Source organism: Piliocolobus tephrosceles, chromosome 17 (genome assembly GCF_002776525.5).
Source record: "Piliocolobus tephrosceles isolate RC106 chromosome 17, ASM277652v3, whole genome shotgun sequence".
NCBI lineage: Eukaryota > Metazoa > Chordata > Mammalia > Primates > Cercopithecidae > Piliocolobus > Piliocolobus tephrosceles.
In genome coordinates, this window is record NC_045450.1 from 53,717,097 (window position 1) to 53,743,421 (window position 26,325).

The 26,325-nt window shown below is 44.2% G+C and overlaps 2 protein-coding genes across 3 annotated transcripts in view; one reads left to right on the plus strand and one right to left on the minus strand.

Moving 5' to 3' along the window:
- The window catches only part of TANGO6 (transport and golgi organization 6 homolog), a 264,852-nt gene that overhangs the window by 17,417 nt on the left and 221,110 nt on the right, over positions 1-26,325 (plus strand). The window contains exons 2-7 of one of the 2 annotated variants that reach the window (XM_026456487.2): positions 4,301-4,941; positions 7,347-7,463; positions 10,526-10,667; positions 19,184-19,320; positions 20,803-20,965; positions 23,842-23,924. In XM_026456487.2, coding sequence (XP_026312272.1) covers positions 4,301-4,941; positions 7,347-7,463; positions 10,526-10,667; positions 19,184-19,320; positions 20,803-20,965; positions 23,842-23,924 — 1,283 coding nt within the window. The remainder of the gene's footprint in view (positions 1-4,300; positions 4,942-7,346; positions 7,464-10,525; positions 10,668-19,183; positions 19,321-20,802; positions 20,966-23,841; positions 23,925-26,325) is intronic. The other variant, XM_026456488.2, reaches the window with a different exon arrangement.
- LOC111541392 (60S ribosomal protein L26-like) lies at positions 25,372-25,884 on the minus strand. The gene has a single exon (XM_023210276.3). It carries the CDS (start codon positions 25,848-25,850, stop codon positions 25,446-25,448), a length of 405 nt encoding a protein of 134 aa, XP_023066044.1. The 5' UTR covers positions 25,851-25,884; the 3' UTR covers positions 25,372-25,445.

Here is a 26,325-nt window from a genome sequence, read left to right on the forward strand (position 1 = left end):
GGGGGGGCGTTCCGCAGGTGCGACCAGGTAAATCTTGGTCTCTTCGGATTGACGTCACCTGGCGCATGCCCAGTTGGTCTGCACCTTCCCGGGTCGCCGGCTGCATTTTCGCGTGCGCGGGAAGAGTTGGTGGTGGGGGCGGGGATGAAGAACCCGGAAGTGCACCATCTCGTCTCCGTTCGTCCAAACAGTCCAACCTTTTATTGATAATAGCGATAAAGGGGCGCTGTGGTCTGTCTGGCTACTTCCTGCTGTTAAGGGGCGTCGTTAAGGTCAGGGCCCATGGTTGGTATTTGGACGCACGGATGAAAAATAAAATAAGGCACAGTATTAGTATAGGAATGAGGAATGGAAGCATTTGTTGGAATATGGGCAAAACCCAGAAGGATAGTCCTGGCAAGGTTGGGGAGTATGAGATAGTTAAGAAAATTTAGTAAGTTTGAGGCGAGTGGGGGAAAGCCAAACTGATTTCCACTGATTGCTTTCGGTAGGGGCCCTTTTTAGCTGGGAATGAGGAACGACTGCGCAAAGTAATTGTTGGCCAGGCAGCAATTAAGGATTGGAGTTTTTCGTGGAGTGGATGGCTTTCCACTTACTCCTACTACAGAGATATTGGATGGAAGGCTAGGTCCAGAGAAGGACGGCAAAACAGAATAGGTAGCCTCGCTGTCGATTAAAAAAGTAATTGTCTTACCCGCTACCAGGAGAGTTACCCGCGGTTTGGCGAGGGTGATGGGGGTCCCCGAGTCTCGGCACCTTCAGTTGTTGTCGTCGTCCAGATGTAGGAGCTGGAAGGAGCTCCCAGGATCCTGGGAAAGGGGGTCACGTGGAGGTGCGGCACCTGTTCTCAGGGTGGGGCAATCAGACTTCCAGTTTCCTCCCTGCTGGCAAGCAGGGCAGGGGGTTGCTGGTGGACGAGGGTTAGGACATTCACTGGCCCAATGTCCTGATGCCCTGCACTTATAGCAAGGCTGCGTTGGAACTCGGGGACCTTGCGGACACCTGTTGGCATAGTGTCCTGCCTTGCCGCACTTATAGCAAGCAGGCTCCTTTTGTAGCCTTGGAGTCTGCGGAGTATGTGCTCTCTGGCCTGGGGTTATGACTGGGCTGTAAAGCCGCTGCTAGGAGCTGTAACTCAGCCGTCTCCTCTCTGGAGCTATAGACCTTAAAGGCTAATTTAACTAGGTCTTGTATTGGTGCCTGAGGACCATCCTCTACCTTTTGAAGTTTTTACGAATGTCAGGAGCTGATTGAGAAATGAAATAAGACGCCAAAATGGTGACCCCTGTGAGGGAGGCCGGATCTAACTGGGTATATTGGGTTAGAACCTCAGTCAGTTTAGGGTAGAGGTTAGGATAACCTGGAGCTCATGCCAAGTTAAGTCATAGGCCTGACAAAGGTATCTAAATTCCTTTATGTATATGGTAGGATTAGCTGAGAAATCACCTAAACGCTTCTCAATTTTGGAAAGATCGGCCAATGAAAAAGGGACATGTACTCTGACTACCCCCTCCGCCCCAGCCACCTCTCGCAAAGGTGCTAACACTGTAGGAGGGTGTGGGCAGAGATAGGAGACTCAAGACAGCCAGTTGGGGGCCCCGAAGGAGGCATGGGCCCGAGTGGATTACTAGTAGATAAGGAGGAGGAAGGAGGAGTCTGGGCAGGAAGGGAGGGGGGTGGAGAGAAGGAGGAGTATAGGGACGAGAGCTCAAGGCCCAAAAGCCTTGTATGTAAATTTCGGACCACTTGCCTAGCCGCTGGCAGAAATTGCTGAGGTCGATCACACCACAGTGGAAAGGAAAATTAAGCGCTTCCTCCTAAGGTCTTGTTCAAGCTGTAAGGTTTTTAAATTGGCTAGGAGGCACCCTAAGGGGGTGCTCTATGGAAATTTGGACTGGGGGGGTTTCCCGTTTGTTTCCTCTTTACTTACACAATGGACACAATGGAAATGGAAGTGGATCTCTGCCTGGCTTCAAAGCGTCCTTTGGAACCAGCAGAGACAGACTGGAGGCTCATGGAGCCAAAGTGGAGATTACCTTCATTCGGACGTCTCCGTCCTGAAGGGGTCTCCCGAGCCACTTGGTGGCTCAAAATGGACCTCGGACCCGCGCAGGATTTCTGGCCGAGGGAGGTAAAGAGGAGACAAGGGCACTTACCCCAGAGAGGCCATGAGAGTGAGGGAAGTGGGTCTCAGGTCCTGGTCCGTCTGCGGCGTGGGAGCAGGAGGAGGTTCCTCAACCCCTAGAGGCCTGAGGAGGGGTCTCCTCTGGGGTCTTCGGCACCAACTGATTTGTTTTTCTAAGACCAGCCCAGAGCGGGCACAAAAGAACCAGCGGGTAGGCAAGTGTAGGAGCAAAACTGCACATTTATTTTGGTAACCTAAGGTGTGGGGGAGAAGTCTGTCGGCCTCCGGCAAAGGAGGCCGGCAGAGCCCCCCGGTGGGGCTCTCGGACGGACTTCCCACAGTCCCGACATCCCGACAGGACTGGGGCTGTGAGAAGGCCGCGTGGCTCACTGGCCGAGAGTGGCTTTTCTAGGAGTGGGAGGGCAATAGTGTTATGCCCAGACCGTTTATTCCCCAAAGAAGACCACCAGAGTCCAGAGTCAAAGCCAAGCGGCAAGGATCTTTATTGCAAGTTCGAACTTGGTCCCTCCGTTCCATAACATACAAGAGGGCCTCGAACAATGTGTGCGCTCGCTTTTTATAGCCCAATGAAAACAGGATATGTAAGGTTACAGAGAAACAAGGGAATTCTTTAGGTTACAGCATTACAATTGGTTAACATATTAAGTTATACATTTAGCAGTTATCTATTGGTTCCCGTGCTTTCAGTACAAACGGTACTCTCCAGGTGGTGTTTGTACTGGGCCCTGGAAATTTGGAATGTTTACACTGGGCCCTGGAAGTTTGGAATGTTTACACTGGGCCCTGGAAGTTGTGATGTATGGAGGAATGTGTTAGTGTTGGGCCCAGGAAGCTAAGTGTGTCTGATTCCTTTCAATAGGCGGGGCATGGGCGTGTCGGGGGGGGCGTTCCGCAGGTGCGACCAGGTAAATCTTGGTCTCTTCGGATTGACGTCACCTGGCGCATGCCCAGTTGGTCTGCACCTTCCCGGGTCGCTGGCTGCATTTTCGTGCGCGCGGGAAGAGTTGGTGGTGGGGGGGGGGATGAAGAACCCGGAAGTGCACCATCTTGCCTCTGTTCGTCCAAACACTTTACAGCTATAAATTTCTCTATAAGCATTGCTTTAGTTATATCCAACAAATATTGATGTTTTTTATTAGTATTCAGTTGGAAATCTTGTAATTTCTTTTTTGACCATAGATTATTTAGAAGTACATTGTTTAATTTCCAAACATTTGAGACTTTTTGGATGTTTTGTTGTTAATACTTTCTGTCTTAATGCCATTGTAGTCAGAGAACATACTCGATAGGAGAAAGATATCCGTTGAAAATAGATATTCTGGGGGAAATGATGTGGTTAATGTTTGAGCACCGAGTCTGTATTTTGTGATCTTCCTCACTAGAATGTAAGTTCCACGAGGAAAGAGGCTTTGTTCTGTTTTGTTGTTGTTGTTGTTGTTGTTGTTATATTTTGTTTTTGAGACTGGGTCTTGCTCTGTCACCCAGGCTGGAGTGCGGTGGCACAGTCTCAGCTCACTGCAGCCTCGACTTCCTGGGCTCAAGTGATCCTCCTACCTCAGCCTCCTGAGTAGCTGGGACTACAGGCATGCACCACCATAGCCAGCTGATTCTTTTAGTTGTTTTAGAGATGGGGTCTCACTGTGTTTCCCAGGCTGGTCTTGAACTCCTGGGCTCATGCAGTCATCCCACCTTTGCCTCCTAAAGTGCTGAGATTACAGGCATGAGCCACCGCACCTGACCAGAGCCTTTGTTCTGTTCAGTGCTTTATACCCAGCACCTGGAACAGCTGGACTGAATGAATGTTCTATGGTAAATATTCAGCTTTTAAATTTCTGTTCTGGCTACAGTTTAAGCCCAGTAAGATGATTAAGACCTGGTCTCTGCCCTAAAAACATGTGGGGAATAGAAACAAACTAGATGAACTATAATGTTAGGACACTACTCCAATTACATGCAAAGTGCTGTGGGAAGGCAGAAAATGTGGTTTTAAATTCTTCATAGGCTGGGTTGGTACCCCTGGGGGAGGCTTTCCAGAGCCGGTGACAGCAGGGCCAGGCCTGCGAGGATGAACTGGAATAGGCAGGGCATTCCACAGGGAGAAGTGCAGTTTGTTTTCTATGTGTATAATCTCTCCTTTTTTTTTTTCTTCAAAAGGATCAGGCTCAAGTTCACTACAGGTCACAAAACACGATGTCTTGTTGGCTACTTTAAAATCTAACCTGTCTGCTTTGGAGGACAAGTTTCTGAAGGATCCTCAGTGGAAGAATCTGAAACTCCTAAGAGATGAAATTGCTGGTAAGGCAGAATGGCCACAAAACTCTGTGGATGTCACTTGGAGTTTTACCTCTCAAACCTTGTTGTTGCTTTTGTGCTTGAAGGAAACCATGCTCCTCCTTGCAGCTAATTTCAATCCAGGTAAACCCAACCCTAGGACTCCGGAAGTTGCTCCTGCCCTGAGTCCCGATGCACTTAGTATCTCACAGCAGAAGACTGTCCAGTTCGTTTTGCAGTTTGTAGTCACCTTGGGTATTTGCCCCTATCTCATGCCTGGTGTTGGAGTCCCTTTGAGGTATAGAACTGAGTTTGGTGCCGTCATTCAAGACGTGGTGAGTCTCGATGCTGCCCCTGATGCAACTCGAAGACTGTACACCAGCTGCAGGGCCCTTCTAAACATTGCTCAGCACACGTCTCTGGGAAGCTTGATATTCTGCCACCATTTTGGGGATATTACAGCAGGCCTGTGCCAACTGGGATTCTGCCCAACCAAAAGAAAACTGCTAACACCTGCAGAAGAGGTAAATATACGTGGAGAAAGAGAAGGAGAGATTGTGTGTGTGTGAATATGTGTATATGTTTGTGGGTAGTTGTTATAAAAGGCAACTCTTAGTTCTTCAGAACTGGATATGCCAAAGCATATCCAATGGATAAATGAATGTTTTCAGGGTGGATGGAGGTTTCATTTATTGGGTACTCATCCTTTGCACACCTGTAGAGTCCATTTTACCTGTCCCTTGTCATTTTGGGAAAGAGCTATTGCAGGCTGTTTCTTTGAGCCTCTGTTTCTTCTTCTAGAAAATGTGTATCGTAATACCTGCCTCAGAAGGTGGTCGTGAGGATTGAGGATAATGTGTGCCAAGTATCTGGCTCAATCTCTAGTAGTGCTCATATAATTCCTACTGATACTAGTATCATGGCTCCCTCATTAAATGCTTGGGAGGATTAAATGAGATAACACATATAGAGCACCTGGTACACTCCAGAACTCTGTCAATGTTCATTGTTGTTATTAGGTGTTAGGGGTTGCTCTCACTCAGTCAAGTAAGCAGTTGAGCACCCAGACTACAGAAGTTGCTGTGGAGATCATAGACGCATAAGACATGGTCCTTTTCTGCAAATAACTCACACACTGACTGGGGAGATAAGACTTACAGGGATGACACAGCAGGAACCACTACCCCCGCCATGAGAGGACCACTGGCATCAGCATAGGAACTGGCCAGCAGAAGCCGTTAAGATGTAAATGTCTCAAGGGTCAGTGCGGCCCCCAGGCACAGTGATTCCCCAGCCTCCACAGCCAGGTTTCACAATGTTCTTTATCACCTGCCTGTGTCACCCTTGTCCTTGTTCCTTTTCTCTTCTCTCTCCTGCCTACATTCATAAACATTTGCCTAAAAGCCACTATCATTCAAGTGTTGGCATGAAATTCTGAGCTCCCCGGGGCCTTTATGTGATAGGAGCAGAGTGCCTTCTCCTTCCGGCAGGGTTATGCATATTGACACTTCTAGCAGCACCTCCTGCCTGCACTTCCCTGAGGTAGTGTGATCCAGGTTGACAGGTCTTATTACTGTTACTGAGGCTAAGCTGTGCCCGGGGATCTCAGGCAGGAGAGAGAAATGAAAAGGGAAACACAGAGAAAGAACCAAGTAGGAAGGCAGGAGAAGGAGTTGACAGAGTGGAAACAGGCTGGGTGTACGTTATGAAGCTGGACAAAGTCCCACCAATAGCTGTGTTCTAAGTAGCACCCATACCTGAGTGTGTGAAACGGTAATGAGCAGAACCCTGACTGTTTGACCCTAAGCAGTAATCATCAAGGAGAATTGTACTGTTATGGCTCAAGGGTACCCCAAAATTGTACCCCTCCTTGCTGCCCAAGTCCCAAATGAATTAAAAGAGAGTTAAGAGTAAGAGAGATGAGCAATGTTACCTCTATTGCTCATAAAGGCAAAGCTGGAGGATGTGGCTTATAGATGGAGACAAATCTTTATTTTTTATTTATTTTTTTTATTATTATTTTTTGAGATGGAGCCTTGCTCTGTCACCCAGGCTGGAGTTCAGTGGCGCAATCTTGGCTCACTGCAACCTCTGCCTCCTGGATTCAAGAGATTCTCCTGCCTCAGCCTCCCGAGTAGCTGGGACTACAGGCATGTGCCACCACACCCAGCTTGCTTGCTTGCTTCTTTATTTATTTATGAAACGGAGGCTTGGTCTGTTGCCCAGGCTGGAGTGTAGTGGTGTAATCTTGACTCACTGTAACCTCCACCTCCCTAGTTCAAGTGATTCTTGTGCCTCAACTTCCTGAGTAGCTGGGATTACAGGCGCCCACCACCACACCTGGCTAATTTTTGTATCTTTAGTGGAGATGGGGTTTTGCCGTGTTGGCCAGGCTGGTCTCGAACTCCTGACCTCAGGTGATCTGCCCCCCTCAGCCTCCCAAAGTGCTAGGATTACAGGCGTGAGCCACAGTGCCTGGCGGGAGACAAAACAGTGCTCTTCAGAATTAGACAGTCTCACTACTCACCCATTTTAAGGAGCACTGGAAAACTGCAGCGCCTTCTGCAGGGGATATGCCTCTGAAAAATACCCAGCAAGAAAGAGCAGAAGAAAATGTGCAGTCACTCTCAAAAGACAGAAGAGGAACGAGCTGAGAGATGCATGCCAAAACCAGCCAATAAGTGAGTTTACTCCACCCTCAGCAGTAAGATCAGTCTCATAAGCTGCCCAGAAGTGGAGTGAGCGAGATAGAGAGAGGACCAGGAATGTTTTAGTAGTACAGCTTCCTCCATGTGGAAGGAAGTCAAGAGAGGATAGAAACCTTCCTTCTGCTCCTCTCACAAGTATCTCTGTACAGTGTTATAAAACATTACCTTCTATTGTCTGCCTGGTTTGAATTCCACTAAAGCCAAGTGCATATTTCTTTTAGGTTCTAACTGAAGAGGAAAGAGCCCTATGCAGGGGGGCCTTGCGAGACATGTTGGATCAAGTCTATCAGCCCTTAGCAGTCCGGGAACTGCTTATCCTCCAGGGAGGACCACCCCAGGTACTCAGGCCTGGGGACTCTTGGGGGTGACTCATTAATATAATGTGTGGTATGCTGGCTTCGTCTAGAAAATTAAATAACTTTAGTTCCCTATTTAATGATCTAGTTGAGCCTTTTTCATCTTTTAGATCATAAAATGGTATTTATAAAACTAGATGACACTGACCCTTAGGATAATTTAAAAGACCTTTTCTCTAATGAAATGATGGATACTTTTCCCAAGAATATTATGATCACTTTTTTTAATGACTTATGGCAATTTTATGTGAGATATATTTTATTCATTCTGAAACTAGATCTTCTCTTTTTTTAACTAAAAATTGGCTGTTTGACAAAATGTTCTTTCAGCACAAGTATCTGGACAGTAATTCTTTGAATGGATAATGTATTTGAAGTCAAGAAATTAAAACTAGAGATATTATTTGTTCTATTCTTAGTTCCTTTGTTTCAAACATATAGTAGTATATATTCTGCTAGGGATAAGATAGTTTCTTTGTTTTCTTAAAAATAATGTTTATCTGGGGCCAGGTGCAGTGGTCACACCTGTAATCCCAGCACTTTGGGAGGCCGAGGTGGGTGGATCACCTGAGGCCGGGAGTTCAAGACAAGCTTGACCAACATGGAGAAACCCTGTCTCTACTAAAAATACAGAATTAGCCGGGCATGGTGATGCATGCCTGTAATCCCAGCTACTCGGGAGGCTGAAGCAGGAGAATCGCTTGAACCCAAGAGATGGAGGTTGCAATGAGCTGAGATCGTGCCATTGCACTCCAGCCTGGGCAAAAAGAGCGAAACTCCGTCTCAAAAAAAAAAAAAAATGTTTATCTGAAATGATTTAATTTGATGATATAGATTGTCTGTTTGCTTTTAGTACCTACATTTTAGTTATGAATCTAGGTGTGTAAAGAGTGAGGAGCCAGCGAGGCACCGTGGCTGACACCTGTAAACCCAGCACTTTGGCAGGCTGAGGCAGGAGGATCACTTGAGGTCAGGAGTTTGAGGCCAACATGGGCAACATAGCAAGACCCCTGTATCTACAAAAGATAAAAACTAAAGAAGTAGCCAAGTGTGATAGCATGCACCTGTAGTTCCAGCTACTCTGGAAGCTGAGGTGGGAGGATTCCTCAGGCCCAGAAAGTTGAGACTGCAGTGAGCTGTGATCAGGCCACTGCACTTTAGTCTGAGCAACAGAGTGAGACCTTGTCTTTAAAAAAAAAGAAAAGAAAAAGAGTAAGAAGCCAAAGGAATTAGCTGTAAGTCAGGAGCAAGGACCAGCTGAAGCTGGCTACAAAGGTATCTCCTAATTGAGTAATTTTCATCTCATCCTTAGAGTCTTACTGTAAGCCTTCCATCGGGCCTCTCTGGGATCCAACCCCTGTGTGCAGGTGTTTGAATTTGTAAACCTTTCCATTCTTCAGGTTTCTTACCCATAAGATAGGGATAATCACAATGCCTTCCTTGTAAGTCCCTTTTGAGATTATATGGGAGTTACTTATGATGTGCCTGGCACACCATAATCGCTCAGTAAATGGTAATAATTTACTAAAAGAGAGAGGACAGGAGAGTTCGGATGAAATATTTCTGTTACTGTTTTTGATGCTTACATACTTAAGTGCAGTGGTTGACAGCAACATGATCAATGTTCTAGCCCAAAATAAGGGCTAGAACATTAAAACTGCAGTGTCTTCTGCAGGGGATAGGCCTCTGAAAAGTACCCAACAAGAAAAAGCAGAACAAAATATGCAGTCACTCTCAAAAGATAGAAGAGGAACGAGCTGAGAGGTGTATGCCAAAACCAGCTAATAAGTGAATTTAGTCCATCCTCAACAATAAGGGACACCAAGTCTGTTCACAGTGGCTCCACAGAACTCCCAGAAAGGAGCCCTTGAAGAAATCCAGCTCTTTCTTGCAGATCACACTGGAGCAGGAAAGAAATACAAAAGAAATCTGGCCAGGAGCAGTGGCTTACGCCTGTAATCCCAGCACTTTGGGAGGCTGAGGCGGGCAGATCACAAGGTTAAGAGATTGAGACCATCCTGGCTAACACAGTGAAACCCCGTCTCTACTAAAAATACAGAAAAAAAATTAGCCGGGTGTGGTGGCAGGCGCCTGTAGTCCCAGCTACTCGGGAGGCTGAGGCAGGAGAATGGCGTGAACCCAGGAGGCGGAGGTTGCAGTGAGCTGAGATCGTGCCACTGCACTCCAGCCTGGGCGACAGAGTGAGACTTCATCTCAAAAAAAAGAAATCCAACTCTTTCTTGGAACTGTGTCACGGAATCAGAGTTGCTAATGCCACAGAGGCAAGGGCTGGAGTGCTCCCTCCCTGTTGTGAACCACCCTCTTAGTGGCAAATAACGTTCATAAGAATCTTCCTTGGAAGCTGGATTTGATTGTCAGGGCCACATTCAGAGATTGGTTGTATTAACTTTGTGTTCCCAAGATCTACATTTTAGTTGCTAATGCGTTTGTCTGTTTATGAGTTTGAAATTTCATTGCTTTTTCACTGTCTTTTACTTTTTAAAAAATAATGCAGAAGAAGGTTTTGTAAATTTTTTTTTTTTTAAGGAAAAAATGTTCTTTTGAAGTCTGTATAGCATGCTGTTAATTGTCAGTATGACTCAGGACTTTTAAAAAATAATGTCTAGTTGGGCATGGTGGCTCATGCCTGTAATCCCAGAACTTTGGGAGGCTGAGGCGGGTGGATCACCTGAGGTGAGGAGTTCGAGACCAGCCTGACTAACATGGTGAAACCCCGTCTGTACAAAAGTACCCGGGCGTGGTGACGCATGCCTGTAATCTCTATGACTCAGGAGGCTGAAGCAGGAGAATCGCTTGAACCCAGGAGGTGGAGGTTGCAGTGAGCCGAGATTGTGCCACTGCACTCTAGCCTGGGTGACAAGAGTGAAACTCCGTCTCTAAATAAATAAATAAGTCTACATATCATAGCTATTTCTTCTTCTCCTTTTTTTTTTTTTTTTTTTTTTACAGGCATGAGCTACTGTTCCTGGCCATCATATCTATTTCAGTGACATTCAGAATTCACACCTTCTTCTTTTTCTCAGTCCTGCACAGATGTGAAGACACAGCTGAGGTGTCGGGCCCCAGCTTGGCTTCGGCGTCTATGTGGACAGCTGCTCTCTGAAAGGTTAATGAGGCCTAATGGTGTTCAGGCAGTAGTCCGGGGCATTTTGGAAGGAGCAGGTGGTAAGAAATAAAATGTTTCTGTGACTTTGGTATCTGTTTTCCTTTGAGTCAGAGTCTGAGGTGAATTATTGGTCTTTAGTATTTACCTTAAAAACCTGACTGAAACTAAACTATGTCCTTGCAGGGATTGAACAGGTTAAACTTAGAGGCCCTTAATGAACTTCTTTTCCAAAGAAACCAACTCTCTTGCTCTTTTCCTAAAACACTTGTGATACACTGCCTATTTGATTGAACAATATTGTAAGCCATTTCAAATAATTTATAATATCCGGGGAAAACATTACACAGAAAGTTGAAGTAAAAACCCTAAAGTAAATGTTACATAAAGCTAGGTGTGGGCTGGGCACGGTGGCTCACACCTGTAATCCCAGCACTTCGGGAGGCCAAGGCAGGCGGATCACTTGAAGTCAGGATTTCAAGACCAGCCTGGCCAACATGGTGAATCCCCGTCTCTACTAAAACACAAAAATTAGCCTGGCTTGATGGCGGGTGCCTAACCCCAGCTACTTGGGAGGTTGAGGCAGGAGAATTGCTTGAACTTGGCGGGTGGAAGTTGCAGTGAGCCAAGATTGTGCCACTGCACTCCAGCCTGGTGACAGAGTGAGACTTCGTCTCAATAATAGTAATAATAAAGCTGGGTGTGGTGGCTCACACCTGTAATCCTAGCACTTTGGGAGCCTGAGGCAGAAGGACTGTCTGAGGCCAGGAGTTCAAGAGCAGCCTGGGCAACATAGCAAGACTCTGTTTCTACAAAAAATAAAAAAAAATAGCCAGGTATGGTGGTGCGCACCTGTGGTCCCAGCTACTTGGGAGGCCAAGGCAGGATGATCACTTGAGCCCAGGAGTTCGAGGCTATAGTGAGCCAATGTCATGGCACTGCATTCCAGCCTGGGCAAAAAAAGCAAGACCCTGTCTCAAAAAAAAAAAAAAGTGAAATGTAAAATAATTTTCTTGAAGCCAGAAATACCTTTGAGAAATACTATTGAGACGCAAACTTTGGGATGAAGTTTTAGAGTCATTTCCCCAATTATACTATCTAAGTTCTCATTAATAGGAAAAAAGTCAATGCTAAGCATGGTAGTAGTTTTTAATTTAAATATTTTTTGTTTTTTTTTTTAGAGAAAATTAGACATGTACATCATTTAAAGTCAAATAGTTCTGTGAGACTAATAGTGAAAAATAGCAGTCCTTGGTACCATTCCAATCCATTTCCCATCCCTGGAAGCAACCACTTTGAACTCTTCCAGTGAGTTTTTTCTGGTATTTACCTCTTTTTTTTTTTTTTCCGAGACGGAGTCTTGTTCTTTCACCAAGGCTGGAGTGCAGTGGCGCGATCTCGGCTCACTGCAACCTCCACCTCCAGGGTTCACGCCATTCTCCTGCCTCAGCCTGCTGAGTAGCTGGGACTACAGGCGCCCGCCACCACACCTGGCTAATTTTTTGTATTTTTAGTAGAGACGGGGTTTCACCTTGTTAGTCAGGATGGTCTCGATCTCCTGACCTCGTGATCCGCCCGCCTCGGCCTCCCAAAGTCCTGGGATTACAGGCGTGAGCCACTGCGCCTGGCCATTTACCTCTATATTTCTAATATATGGGAATTAATAATTTTTTCAGTTTCAGGCATCATGTATCTACCTGTCACCGTGAGTGGAAGAGGATTTTGTTCTCTTTCATAACAATGCCATCATTCCCCTAAGTACATTTTTATTTTCCCATCTCCTTAGTATATTTATATCTCAGTTTTGGTTAGATCAATATTCAGTATTTATATTAGTGTAACTCTGTAATTATTATTTACAGCTGAGCTATGTTGTATATTATGTTTACTTTCTTTTTTTTACATACTCTTTTGTACTTCGTGAAGTTAATCTTTTTTTTTGTACATCTGATTAGTTTTCTATGTGCTTATCACTAATCTTTTCTCAAGCTCTCCCTCTTTTGTTTAAATCTTTTAATACATTCAAAAACATCAAAAAGGCTGGGCACGGTGACTCATGCCTATAATCCCAACACTTTGGGAGGCCAAGGCAGGTGGATCATTTGAGCTCAGGAGACCAGCCTGGGCAACACGGTGAAACCTCATCTCTACCAAAAATACAAAAATTAGCTGGGTGTGGTGGCATGCACCTGTGATCCCAGCTACTCAGGAGGCTGAGGCAGGAGGATTGCTGGAGCTCTGAAAGTTGTGGCTTTAGTGAGCCATGATCACACCACTGCACTCCAGCCTGGGTGGCAGAGCGATATTCTGTCTCAAACAAGCAAACAAAAACCCACCAGATATTCTATCAGTTTTATCTTCTTGGAAACATCTTTCTCTGTGTTTTCTGACCTGCTTTACTCTATCCTGGTTACCTTCTACTTGGCTGCCATCCAAGGATCCCCTTCACCTTTATCCTCGTGAACACTTTGCCTTTTTTGTGTGTTCAGTCCTTTATCTCCCTTATCCCATGCCTGTTTCCTATTGTTACTGCAACAACTTACCATAAACTTAGTGGCTTTTTTACAGAAATGGCATTTAAACTGAGCCCTGAAGGCTGAGTTGGAATTAACTAGCTGAAGAGTGAGGCAAGATAGTTACAGGCAGAGAGAGTAGCATATATGAGGAACTGAAGTAGGAATGAGCATAGTGCTTCTGAGGATATCTCCACGTGGGTAGAGTAATGAGGGCAGAGTAAAGGTAGAGTGGTGCGCAGTGAGCAGGGATGGTGCGTGGGGGCCACCTCAGGGAGGCCTGATAGATTGAGTTCAGGATGTTGAACTTTATTCTGAGAGAAATGTGAAACCATTAACAGGTTTTAAGAAAGAGAGAACATGATCAAATCTGCAGTTTAGAAATATCTATCTGGAGGTATTGTGAAGAATGGATTGGGTAAAAGCAGAAGCAGAGAGATCAGTTAAAAGGCAGACATCTGAGGAATCACGGAGGCTTGGATTAATGCAGTGGCTGTGGAAATGGAGAAAAACGAATGGGTTTGAGAGATATTTAAGGAGGAGAGTTGCCAAAACTTAATGAAGGGCTGGATATGTGGGGAAGAAGGAAGAGAGCTAGAAGAATAAATCTTGACTTCATTTCTGGCATAATGTACCTTGGTCCTATCAGACAAAAGTGAGGTCAATGTGGTTGGCAGACATTGGTAGATTTGGTCTAGAGTGGCTATAATATTACCTTCCCTCAGTTCTCCCCACAGTGGCTTCTAGGGCCAATGAAATGAGAAATGGTCAGTTACCCATAAGAAGTTGTCCCCTAGAAACAGGTCTTTGCACCTTCCTTTTCCAAGAAGGGTTAGATCTCACTTAAGGGCATGCAGATTTGAGAGCTGCTATAAGAAAATCAGAACCCTCTTTTTCCTGTGAGTTCCCCCAACTTGTGCATGTATATATTTGTTGTTATCTATTCATACCTTTTTCTTTCCCAAAATAGTTTGAGGCAGGTTTATATTGACCTGCATATTTGCCATTTCTGGTGATCTTTATTTCTTTACATAGATCAAAATTTCAGTGCAAATTTCCTTCTGCCTGAACTTTACTTACCATTTCTTATACTGTAGGTCTACTGGCAATGAATTTTGTTTTGTTTTGTTTTGAGACAGAGTTTCACTCTTGTTGCCAACGATCTCAGTTCACTGCAACCTCCACCTCCTGGGTTCAAGAGATTCTCCTGCTGCAGCCTCCCAAGTAGCTGGGATTACAGGTGGCCGCCACCATGCCCGGCTAATTTTTTTTTGGCCTGGCTAACTTTTTGTATTTTTAGTAGAGACGGGGTTTTACCACGTTGGCCAGCCTGGTCTTGGACTCCTGACCTCAGGTGATTCACCTGTCTTGGCCTATAGGCACACAGCACCACACCTGGCTAATTTTTGTGTTTTTAGTAGAGACGGGGTTTTGCCATGTAGGCCAGCCTGGTCTTGAACTCCTGACCTCAGGTGATCCACCTGCCTTGGCCTCCCAAAGTGCTGGGATTACAGGTGTGAGCCACCGCACCCGGCCTGGTAATTAATTTTCTAGCTTTTGTTTGTCTCAAAAAGTCTACTTCATCTTCCTTTTTGAAAGATATTTTTTGTTGGGTATAAAATTCTAGGTTGACATTTATTTTTTCTTTTAGTACTTTTAAGATATTCCATTATCTTCTGGCTTGGGTCATTTCTGACGAGAAGTCTGCTATCATTCTTATCTTTGTTCCTCTGTAAATGATATACTGTTTTTCCCTCTGGCTGCTTTTAAGATTTTTCTCTTATGGCTGGTTTTTAGAAATTTGATTATGATGTACCTTGGTGTGGTGTTGGTTTCTTTATGTTTTTTTCTGCTTTTTGGAGCTGTGGGTTTATAGTGTTTGCCATATTTGGAAATTTCTCAGACATTATCTTCAAATATTTTTCTCTGTACTCCCCTCAGATCTCTCTTTCTGAGATTTGAATTACACCAAATATTATGTTTAATGTTGTCCTGCAAATTACTAATGCTCTTTTTGTGTGTGTGTCTTTTTTTCTCTATGTCTTTTTTATTTTTCTCTTTAAAAATTTTTTTTCTCGGAGACAGGGTCTTGCTCTGTCTCCCAGGCTGGAGTGCAATGGCGTGATCTTGGCTCACTGCAACTTCTGCCTCCCAGGTTCAAACAATTCTTGTGCCTCAGCCTTCTGAGCAACTGGGATTACAGGCATGCACCACCACACCCAGGTAATTTTTGTATTTTTAGTAGGGACAGGGTTTCACCATATTGCCCAGGCAGGTCTTGGACTCCTGGTCTCAAGTGAGCCATCCACCTTGGCCTCCCAAAGTGCTGAGACTACAGGCATGAACCACTGTGCCTGAACAAGGACAAATTTTAATGGTTGTCTTAATGGGCCGGGTGCAGTGGCTCACGCCTGAAATTCCAGCACTTTAGGAGGCCGACGTGGGCAGATCACGAGGTCAGGAGTTTGAGACCAGCCTGGCCAACATGGTGAAACCCTGCCTCTACTAAAAATACAGAAAATTAGCTGGGTGTGGTGGTGCGTGCCTGTAGTCCCAGCTACTCGGGAGGCTGAGGGAGAAGAATCACTTGAACCCGGGAGGAGGAGGTTGCAGTGAGCTGAGATCAAACCACTGCACTCTATCCTAGGTGACAGAGTAAGACTATCTCAAAAAAAAAAAAAGTAAATAAAGTTATCTTAATGGTCTTGTCTTCTAATTCTGTTATCTCTGTGTTATCTCTGTTTTTTGGGGTCTGTTCTATTGATTTTTTCTTTCTTTTTTTTTGAGACGGAGTCTTGCTCTGTCACCCAGGCTGGAGTGCAGTGGCACAATCTTTGCTCACTGCAACCTCCGCCTCCGAGGTTCAAGAGATTCTCCTGCCTCAGCCTCCCAAGTAGCTGAGACTACGGGTGTGCATCCTCATGCCCAGCTAATTTTTGTATTTTTAGTAGAGACAGGGTTTCACCATGTTGGCCAGGCTGGTCTCGAACTCCTGACCTCAGGTGATCCGCCTGCCTTGGACTCCCAAAGTGCTGGGATTACAGACATGAGCCACCGCCCACAGCCTGTTCTGTTGATTTTTTTCTTCTAATTATAAGCCATATTGTTTTTCTTCTTTGCATGCCTGGTAATTTTTTTTTTTTAGATGTTATTCACATACCATAGAAGTCACTTTTTATTTTTTATTTATTTATATTTTTGAGACGGAGTCTCACTCTGTCGCCCAAGTTGGAGTGCAGTGACGCAATCTCAGCTCACTGCCATCTCCCAGGCTGGAGTGCAGTGGCGCCATCTCGGCTCACTACAACTTCTGCCTCCCGCATTCAAGAGATTCTCTTGCCTCAGCTTCCTGAGTAGCTGGGACTGCAGGTGCAATGCACCACACCCAGCTAACTTTTAAAAAAATTTTTAGTAGAGATGGGGTTTCACCATGTTGGCCAGGCTGGTCTCGAACTCCTGACCTCAGGTGATCTGCCCGCCTTGGACTCCCAAAGTGCTGGGATTACAGACATAAGCCACCACCCACATCCTGTTCTGTTGATTTTTTTCTTGTAATTACAAGCCATATTGTTTTCCTTCTTTGCATGCCTGGTAATTTTTTTTTTTTTTAAGATGTTATTCACATATCATAGAAGTCACTTTTTTTTTTTGAGACGGAGTCTCACTCTGTCTCCCAAGCTGGAGTGCAGTGGCGTGATCTCGGCTCACTACAACTTCCATCTCTTGTGTTCAAGAGATTCTCTTGCCTCAGCTTCCTGAGTAGCTGGGACTACAGGTGCATGCCACCACACCCAGCTAATTAAAAAAAAATTTTAGTAGAGATGGGGTTTCACCATGTTGGCCAGGCTGGTCTCGAACCCCTGACCTCAGGTGATCCACCTGCCTTGGCCTCCCAAAGTGCTGGGATTACAGGAGTGAACCACCACACCTGGCCAGAAGTCACTTTCTTTTTTAAAGAGTACAGTTTGGTGGTGTTTAGTATATTCACAGAGTTGTGCAATCATCACCAATATCTATTTCCAGAACATTTTTATCAACCCTCCCCCCATATCCCCCCAAAGAAGCCCTCATACTCACTAGCAATCACCACTCCTCATTCTCCCCTCCTCTCAGACTCTGGTAAGTACTAGTTCACTTCCTGGTCTCTTTGGGTTTACCCGTATTGGCATTTCATACAATATATGGTCTTTGTGTCTGGCATCCTTCACTTCACATAATGTTTTTGAGGTTTATTCATGTTCTTTGTTTGTTCATTTGTTTTTGAGACGGAGTTTTGTTGTTGTTACCCAGGCTGGAGTGCAATGGTGTGATCTCAGCTTACCACAGCCTCCTTCTCCCAGGTTCAAGTGATTCTCCTGCCTCAGCCTCCCAAGTAGCTGGGATTACAGGCACGTGTCATCACACCTGGCTAATTTTTGTATTTTTAGTAGAGATGGGGTTTCACCATGTTGGCCGGGCTGGTCTCAAACTCCTGACCTCAGGTGATCCACCTGCCTCGGGTTCCCAAAGTGCTGGTGTGAGTCACCGCACCCAGCCAAGGTTTAGTCGTGTTATAACATGAATGAATCAGTCCTCCATAAACATTATTCCTTTTTATGACTGAATAATATTTCCTCATATGGATATGCCTGGTAATTTTTGACTGGATGCTGAACATTTTTATTTTACATTGCTGAGTGCCAGATTTTTATATTCCTTGGTTGGACTTTGTTCTGGAATGCAATTAAGTTACTTGTAATTAGTTTAGTCCATTTGATCCTGGCTTTTCAGCTGTGTTAGTGTGGTTCTACAGCAACCTTTAAGGTAATTTAACCCCTTATTGTATTATACTAAGTGTATTGTACTAAGTGTAACAATACAGATTGTACTAAGACAATACACTTCTGAGAATTCTAGTTGTTGCCCTGTGTATGAGGAGATCCTCCCAGGCTGGCTAGTGGGAACACAACTATTCCCAGCCTTTATGAACCATGGGGGTTGTTCCCCCCTACTCCTTTCTGTTGGTTATTGCCCCACGCTTTGGTATTTTCCTCACACATACACATATCATACTCTACCAAAGACCTGAGAGAGGACCCTTTTGCAGATCTTTGGAACTCTCTCTATGTGTAACTTCCTCCTCTCTGAACATTCCAGCTGCGTTGGCCTCCCTGAACTCTGAACTATGTTTCTTCCACTCACCAAGATGCCAGGCTTCATTTGGGCTGCTCTTGCTATCGCCTGAAAACTCTCTCCAGGCGTGAACAAGGGCAGTCGTCAAGCTCAGTTTGTTTGCTTCCCTTCTCTCAGGGATCAGTGTCCTGGGCTGCTTGTTGTGCATTGTCTGGAAACCATTGTGTATATATTTTGTCCAATTTTATAATTGCTTAAGATGGTAAAGTAATTCTGGTCCCTGTCACTCTACGGCTGTGGCTTAAGACAGTTTAAATGAAATGATACATACAAGGAGACAGAATAATAATAATAGTAATAAACATGGTGAAGTTAGTATTCCAGTTATATGAATAATATCATTGTAGTGACTAAGTGCTAGTTTTTCTCTGAATTTCCCAGAAACTAGCATCAAAAGGAAAGTACAGGCTGGGCACGGTGGCTCATGCCTGTCATCACACCACTTTGGAGGCCGAGGTGGGCAGATCACCTGAGGTCAGAATTCGAGACCAGCCTGGTCAACATGGCAAAACCCTGTCTCTACTAAAAATAGAAAGAAATTACCTGGGCATGGTGGTGTGTGCCTGTAATCCCAGCTACTCGGGAGGCTGAGGCAAGAGAATCTCTTGAACCTGGGAGGCAGAGGTTGCAGTGAGCTGAGATCATGCCACTGCATTCCAGCCTGGGCGACAGAGCAAGACTCTGTCTCAGAAATATAATAATCATACATAAATACGAAATAAAAAACATAAAAAGGAAAGTATAGAAGGGTAGATTATCTTATAGAAAAAAGTAAACTATTTTCAATAGAGAAGATAAATGCATTTTACCCCAAATTTTAAGACAAATTGGTTACATGGGACCTTCTGTGGGGATTTGCTGTGAGCTGCTGACATCTCTCTCCACTGTGCCAGCAGGGGCAGCTGGTGGAAGTGATGCTGAGGCGACGGCTGCTGACTGGAAGAAGTGTGACCTGATCGCAAAGATTTTGGCCTCTTGTCCCCAGCAGTCTCTTTCACCAGAGAGTTACTACAGGGACATCTGCCCCCAGGTACATCATTTTGTTTCTGTTGACCATTTGAGGATTATCAGCTTATGTACAGAAAGAGGACTTTTAATGTTCCTCTAGTATTGAGATAAAAGCAGTATAATATTTAAGTTTATTGTTTAGTGAGGAGCCTTCTTAATAAATGAATAAAAACCTGTAGAAGAGACTGACCTAATTGTTCAGTTTAAGAATGGCGAGGCCAGGCGCAGTGGCTCACTCCTGTAATCCCAGCAGTTTGGGAGGCTGAGGCGGGCAGATCACTTGAGGTCAGGAGTTCGAGACCAGCCTGGCCAACATGGAGAAACCCCGTCTCTACTAAAAATACAAAAATTGGCCAGGCATGGTGGTGCACGCCTGTAGTCCTAGCTACTCAGGAAGCTGAGGATAGAGAATCACTTGAACCCTGGAGGCAGATGGTGCAGTGAGCCGAGTTCATACCAATGCACTCCAGCCTGGGTGACAGAGCGAGATTCCATCTAAAAAAAAAGAAAAAAAAAAAGGTGTACCTTGGAGATCATTTCATTCATTTTCATGGGTACATAATATTTCATCATATTAATGTACTATAATTTATTATAGTACATTGCTATTGATGGACATTTGAGTTCTTTCCATTCTTTTTCTATTACAAATTACACTACAGTTAATATCCCTAAGTCTTTGTACATAACTACCAGTATTACCATAGGAAAAATTCCTAGAATTGAAATTATTGTTTCAAAGGTTTTATGCATTTAAATTTTGGATTGGCCGGGCGCGGTGGCTCAAGCCTGTAATCCCAGCACTTTGGGAGGCCGAGACGGGCGGATCACGAGGTCAGGAGATCGAGACCATCCTGGCTAACACGGTGAAACCCCGTCTCTACTAAAAATACAAAAAAAAAAACTAGCCGGGCGAGGTGGCGGGCGCCTGTAGTCCCAGCTACTCCGGAGGCTGAGGCAGGAGAATGGCGTAAACCCGGGAGGCGGAGCTTGCAGTGAGCTGAGATCTGGCCACTGCACTCCAGCTCGGGCGACAGAGCAAGACTCCGTCTCAAAAAAAAAAAATAAAAAAAAAAAAATAAATTTTGGATTGATATGCTTTATGTACCTATTTTCCAACATTTTTACCCACACAATGTGTTACAAAGTTTTTGATCTTTCCTAATCTGATACATGAAAAATGTGGAAGGAGTTTTCTTAATTAATACTCCCTATGGGTGTGCCTAAAATGAGCCTGTATTTTATAAATTTGATAAAATAATAAAAACACTGCAAGTATGAGGGATGGGCAAAACACATTTTTAATTAAAAATAAAAACACTGCCTGTTCAGCTCTCTTACCCTTTGATCCTGGGTATGTTAAATTAAGAAAATAATTCTGTTGAATCATTGTTATTGAAGTGAGTTTATTTTTTTTGGCTTAAAAAATTCATGCTTTTTCTTTTTAGTTAATGTCATGTTCCTTGCAAAAAACTGGTATTTACTTCTTGTAATTTTTTTGTAGGTTCTGGATTTATTTCACTTTCAGGATAAATTGACAGCACGACAATTTCAGAGAGTTGCCACCACTACCTTTATAACTTTGTCAAGAGAACGCCCACAATTGGCAGCAAAGTATTTGCTCCAGCCAGTGTTAGCTCCTCTTCATCGATGTTTGAGTACAGCAGGTAAAGGAGGAAGTGTGGTGGTTGGGTGTGCCTCTAAAGGACCTTCTTCAGTATTTTATTTTTAAATGATTTAAATCTGTGTTATTTCAGTGTCTTTAGTTTTCCTTCCCCTCCCCGCAACTTGTTCTTTTGAGAAATTCACTTACAAGTTTCAAGAAGAGTATACTGGGCCCGGGACGGTGGCTCACGCCTGTAATCCCAGCACTTTGGGAGGCCGAGGTGGGCGGATCACGAGGTCAGGAGATAGAGACCACGGTGAAACCCCATCTCTACTAAAAATACAAAAACTTAGCCTGTAGTCCCAGCTACTCGGGAGGCTGAGGCAGGAGAATGGCGTGAACCGGGGAGGCGGAGCGTGTAGTGAGCCGAGATCCCGCAACTGCACTCCAGCCTGGGCGACAGAGGGAGACTCCGTCTCAAAAAAAAAAAGAGATCACCTAGACTGAATAACTTTACTTTTTGGCCACATTTGTTTTATCTTTCTCTCTTTCTGCACATATAAACATATCTTTTCTGAAGCATTTGAGAGTTAGTTGCAGACATTACAACACTTCACCCCTAAATAATTCAGTATGCATCTCCAAAGAAAAATGTCAGTCTCCTACATAACCGCAATGCAATTACCACACCCAGGAAATTTAACATTTATACAATATGCTGTGATATAATATATAAATTCCATTCAAACTTCTCTAATTTTTTCAATAATTTCTTTTAGAGCTATTTTTTTAAAATCCAAAGTTCAATCAAGAATCATGGCTGGGCATGGTGGCTAAATACTTGTAATCTCAGCACTTTGGGAGGCTTAGGCGGGCAGATTGCTTGAGCCCAGGAGTTCGAGACCACTTGGGCAACATGGCAAAACCCCATCTTAACCAAAAAACAATGTAAAAATTAGCCAGGCATGGTGGCAAGCACCTGTAGCCCCAGCTACTTGGGAGGCTGAGGTGGGAGGATCGCTTGAGCCTGGGAGATTGAGGCTGCAGTGAGCCATAATCACGCCTCTGCACTTTAGCCTGAGTGACAGAGTGTGACCCTTGCTCAAAAAAAAAAAAAAAACAAACAAACATATATATATAAAAAATAAAACTATGTCTAAATAAATAGAAAGACATTGTAAAACTTAAAAAACTTTTAAAAAATTTTTGTTTTTTATAGAGTTGGGGTCTTCCTATATTGTCCAGGCTGGTCTGGAACTCCTGGACTCAAGTGATCTTCCTGCTTGAGCCTCCAAAAGTGCTGGGATTGCTGAGGCGGGAGGATCGCTTGAGCCCAGGAGTTTGCGACCAGGCTGGGTAACATAATGAGAACCTGTCTTTAAAAAACATTTTAAAAATTAGGTGGGCGTGTTGGTGTACGCCTGTATTCCCAGCTGCTCAGGAAGCAGGTAGGAGGATCACTTGAGCCCAGGAGATTGAGGCTTCAGTGAGCCATGATTGCACAGTTCCACTCCAAAACCTGGGTTATAGAGCAAGACCCTGTCTCAAATAAATAAAAATAAAATGTAACTATTTTGAAACTTTTTGAAGGGAAATTTTAAAACACGTGTTATAGAGATTATATAATGAACTCCTATGTACCTATCGCCTAGATACAACTATTAACTCTGCCATTTTCTTTCTTTTTTTTTTTTTTGAGATGGAGTCTCGCTCTGTCACCCAGGCTGGAGTGCAGTGGCGCGATCTCAGCTCACTGCAACTCCGCCTTCCAGGTTTACACCATTCTCCTCCCTTAGCCTCCCGAGTAGCTGGGATTACAGGCGCCCACCACCACGCCCAGCTGAATTTTTTTTGTTGTTTGTTTGTTTTGAAACGGAGTCTTGCTCTGTCATCCAGGCTGGAGTACAGTGGTATAATCTCAGCTCACTGCAACTTCCGCCTCCCGGGTTCAAGCGATTCTCCTGCCTCAACCTCCTGAGTAACTGGGATTACAGGCACAGGCTACCACGCCCAGCTGATTTTTGTATTTTTATTAGAGATGGGGTTTCACCATGTTGGTCAGTCTAGTCTCGAACTCCTGACCTTGTGATCCGCTCACCTCGGCCTCCCAAAGTGCTGGGATTACAGGCGTGAGCCACTGCACCCAGCCTAATTTTTTGTATTTTTAGTAGAGACAGATTTTCTCTGTGTTAGCAAGGATGGTCTCGATCTCCTGACCTTGTGATCTACCCACAAGGTAGGCCTCCCAAAGTGTTGGGATCACAGGCGTGAGCCACCGCACCTGGCCAACGCTGCCATTTTCATTTATCCAATCCCCAATTTTTATTCAATTAAGTTTAAAATGTAAATTCTTTTTTTTTTTTTTTGAGACAGAGTCTCACTCTGTTGCCCAGGCTTGAGTGCAGTGGCACAATCTTGACTCACTGCAACCTCCGCCTCCTGGGTTCAAGTGATTCTCCTGCCTCAGTCTTCTGAGTAGCTGGGACTACAGGTCTGCGCCACCACATCTGGCTAACTTTTTATATTTTTAGTAGAGGCCGGGTTTCACCATATTGGCCAGGCTGGTCTCGAACTCCTGACTTTGTGATCCACTCGCCTCCGCCTCCCAAAGTACTGGGATTACAGGCCTGAGCCACAGTGCCTGGCCTAAAATGAAAATTCTAAGTGATAATGTGTTATAGGTTAATTGGCAATGTTGGTGTTTTTTCTTAGTGATATGTAAAATAACAATGCATGTTTATAATCACTGGCATCATATATTCTATGAAATGTGTATGAAGGGTATATTGTTCAATGGTAACCATGTCAATTTTCTGATCTTAGCTGTTACTTACTGAGCCATCTTTTTAGTAAAACTTTCTTCCTTAGCTTTAGTATGTTCTATTCAGTGAGGCACTAAATATGGGTAATTTTGTGTTTTTGTTTTTATTTTTCTAGAGATTCCAGAGAGTGACATGATACCAGGAACTATTTTGGTGACAGAAGAAGAACTTAGTAGATGCATTGAGGATGTGTTTAAGGTTGGTAATCTGAGCCACTGATGTTTTCATTGACTTCTTATTTAAAATTTTTTTTTTTGCTGGGCACGGTGGCTCAAGCCTGTAATCCCAGCACTTTGGGAGGCTGAGACGGGCGGATCACGAGGTCAGGAGATCGAGACCATCCTGGCTAACATGGTGAAACCCCGTCTCTACAAAAACAATACAAAAAACTAGTGGGGCCAGGTGACGGGCGTCTGTAGTCCCAGCTACTCCGGAGGCTGAGGTGGGAGAATGGCGTAAACCCGGGAGGCGGAGCTTGCAGTGAGCTGAGATCCGGCCACCACTGCATTCTAGCCTGGGCAACAGCTCGAGACTCCGTCTCAAAAAAAAAAAAATTTTTTTTTAAATTTTTTCTTTTTTTGTAGAGATGAGCCACTGCTCCCAGCCTTTTAAAATAATTTTACCTTTTAATTAGCACTTGAAGCATTGGAATGACTAATCTAAAGTTCCAAGCTGTCAGAATATTTTCACTATGAAAACCAGAAACTATAAGCTGACCTTTTTTGTCTTTTGTTGTTGTTGTTTTTCCTTTTTGTGGAGAATGAGGTCTCGCTATATTGCCCAGGCAGGTCTCAAACTCCTGGGCTCAAGCTATCCTCTTGCCTCTGCCTCCTTAAGAGCTGGGATTACAGGCGTGAGCCACTGTGTTTGGCGGGCTGACCTTTTTAAGTGAAAAAACCTATATATTTTTGAAACTCTGTTAATTACATCATTTATTCTAAATGTTGAAATAGTTTAGATTTTCTGACTGGCAAATGCCACTGATGAAAGCATGTCTTTTGAAGAAATTGACACGGAGTGGGGCATGGTGGCTCACACCTGTAATCCCAGCACTTTGGGAGACTGAGGAGGGCGGATTACCTGAGGTCAGGAGTTCAAGACCAGCCTGGCCAATATGGCACAACCCCATCTCTACTAAAACTACAAGAATTAGCCGGGCATGGTAGCACGCACCTGTAATCCCAGCTACTCAGGAGGCTGAGACAGGAGAATCGCTTGAACCCAGGAGCCAGAGGTTGCAGTGAGCCAATATTGTGCAACTGCACTCCATCCTGGGGATAGAGCGAGACTCTGTCTCCAAACAAACAAACCAAAAAAGAAATTGACGGGTGTTTTCAGTACTCTAGCCTTCCTAAAGGTGTATGATAATTGAATCTACTTTATAACTTTTGATAGTAATCACTGTCATAACAAATTAAGTCTGAATAAATGATTTCTGCAAATGACTACATAAATATATAACAAGAGTGAAAACTGCTTTTCTATTCATAGGAAGAAAAAAAATGAATGAAAACTAAGAATCTAAGTGTTATGTTCTTTATTATCACAATCTTATAAATATATGTGGTATTTGTGTTTGGAAAACAAATGAAATTCATTGTGTTATGGCTAGATGGAATTAAGATAAAGTCTTTTTTTTTGTTTGTTTGTTTCAAGTTTTAATCAAAGCTTTTATATAAGATTACTTTATTCCTGCATCTTCTCAATTGTTTCTTCCTTCTATTTGCCCTTTTCCTTTCCTACTTGGCGAGACTTGGCTTTCCGTTCAAGGATCTTTTTGCGGTCTTTGTCCAGTTTTAGCCTAGTGATAACCACCTTGCTGGGGTGAATGCCTACGTGGACAGTTGTGCCATTAGCCTTCTCCCTCTGCACCCGTTCAATGTAGATAACATATTTCTTCCTGTAAACCTGGACTACTTTGCCAATTTGCTGACCTTTATAGTGTCCTCTTACAACCTGAACTTCATCATCCTTTCGGATGGGCATAGATCGCACGTTGTATTTCTGTCTCAGCTCTTTGGAAAGAGGGGAAGACATAATCTTCCTGCGAATGTGGGAAGGTGCATTGAAATGCCTTTTGCGATTCTTGCTTCGGTCGGAAGTCACAAAGGGATTAAACTTCATTTTGTCCGCTCCCGCTTTGGTGATGGCCGCAAAAGGAAGATAAATATTCTTTAAAGTTTATTTTAGGCCCAGTGTGGTGGCTTATGCCTATAATTCCAGCACTTTGGGAGGTGAAGGCAGGAGGATTACTTGAGGGTAGGAGTTCAAGACCAGCCTGGTCAATATAGTGAGACCTGATCTCTATAAAAAATAAAAATAATAAATAAGGTTTATTTTAATAAATTTATAATAATTTACTGCTGAACACTTTTACATTAGAAAACAGCTTTCATGTGGCCGGGCGCGGTGGCTCAAGCCTGTAATCCCAGCACTTTGGGAGGCCGAGATGGGCGGATCACTAGGTCAGGAGATCGAGACCATCCTGGCTAACATGGTGAAACCCTGTCTCTACTAAAAAATACAAAAAACTAGCCGGGCGAGGTGGCGGGAGCCTATAGTCCCAGCTACTCGGGAGGCTGAGGCAGGAGAATGGCAT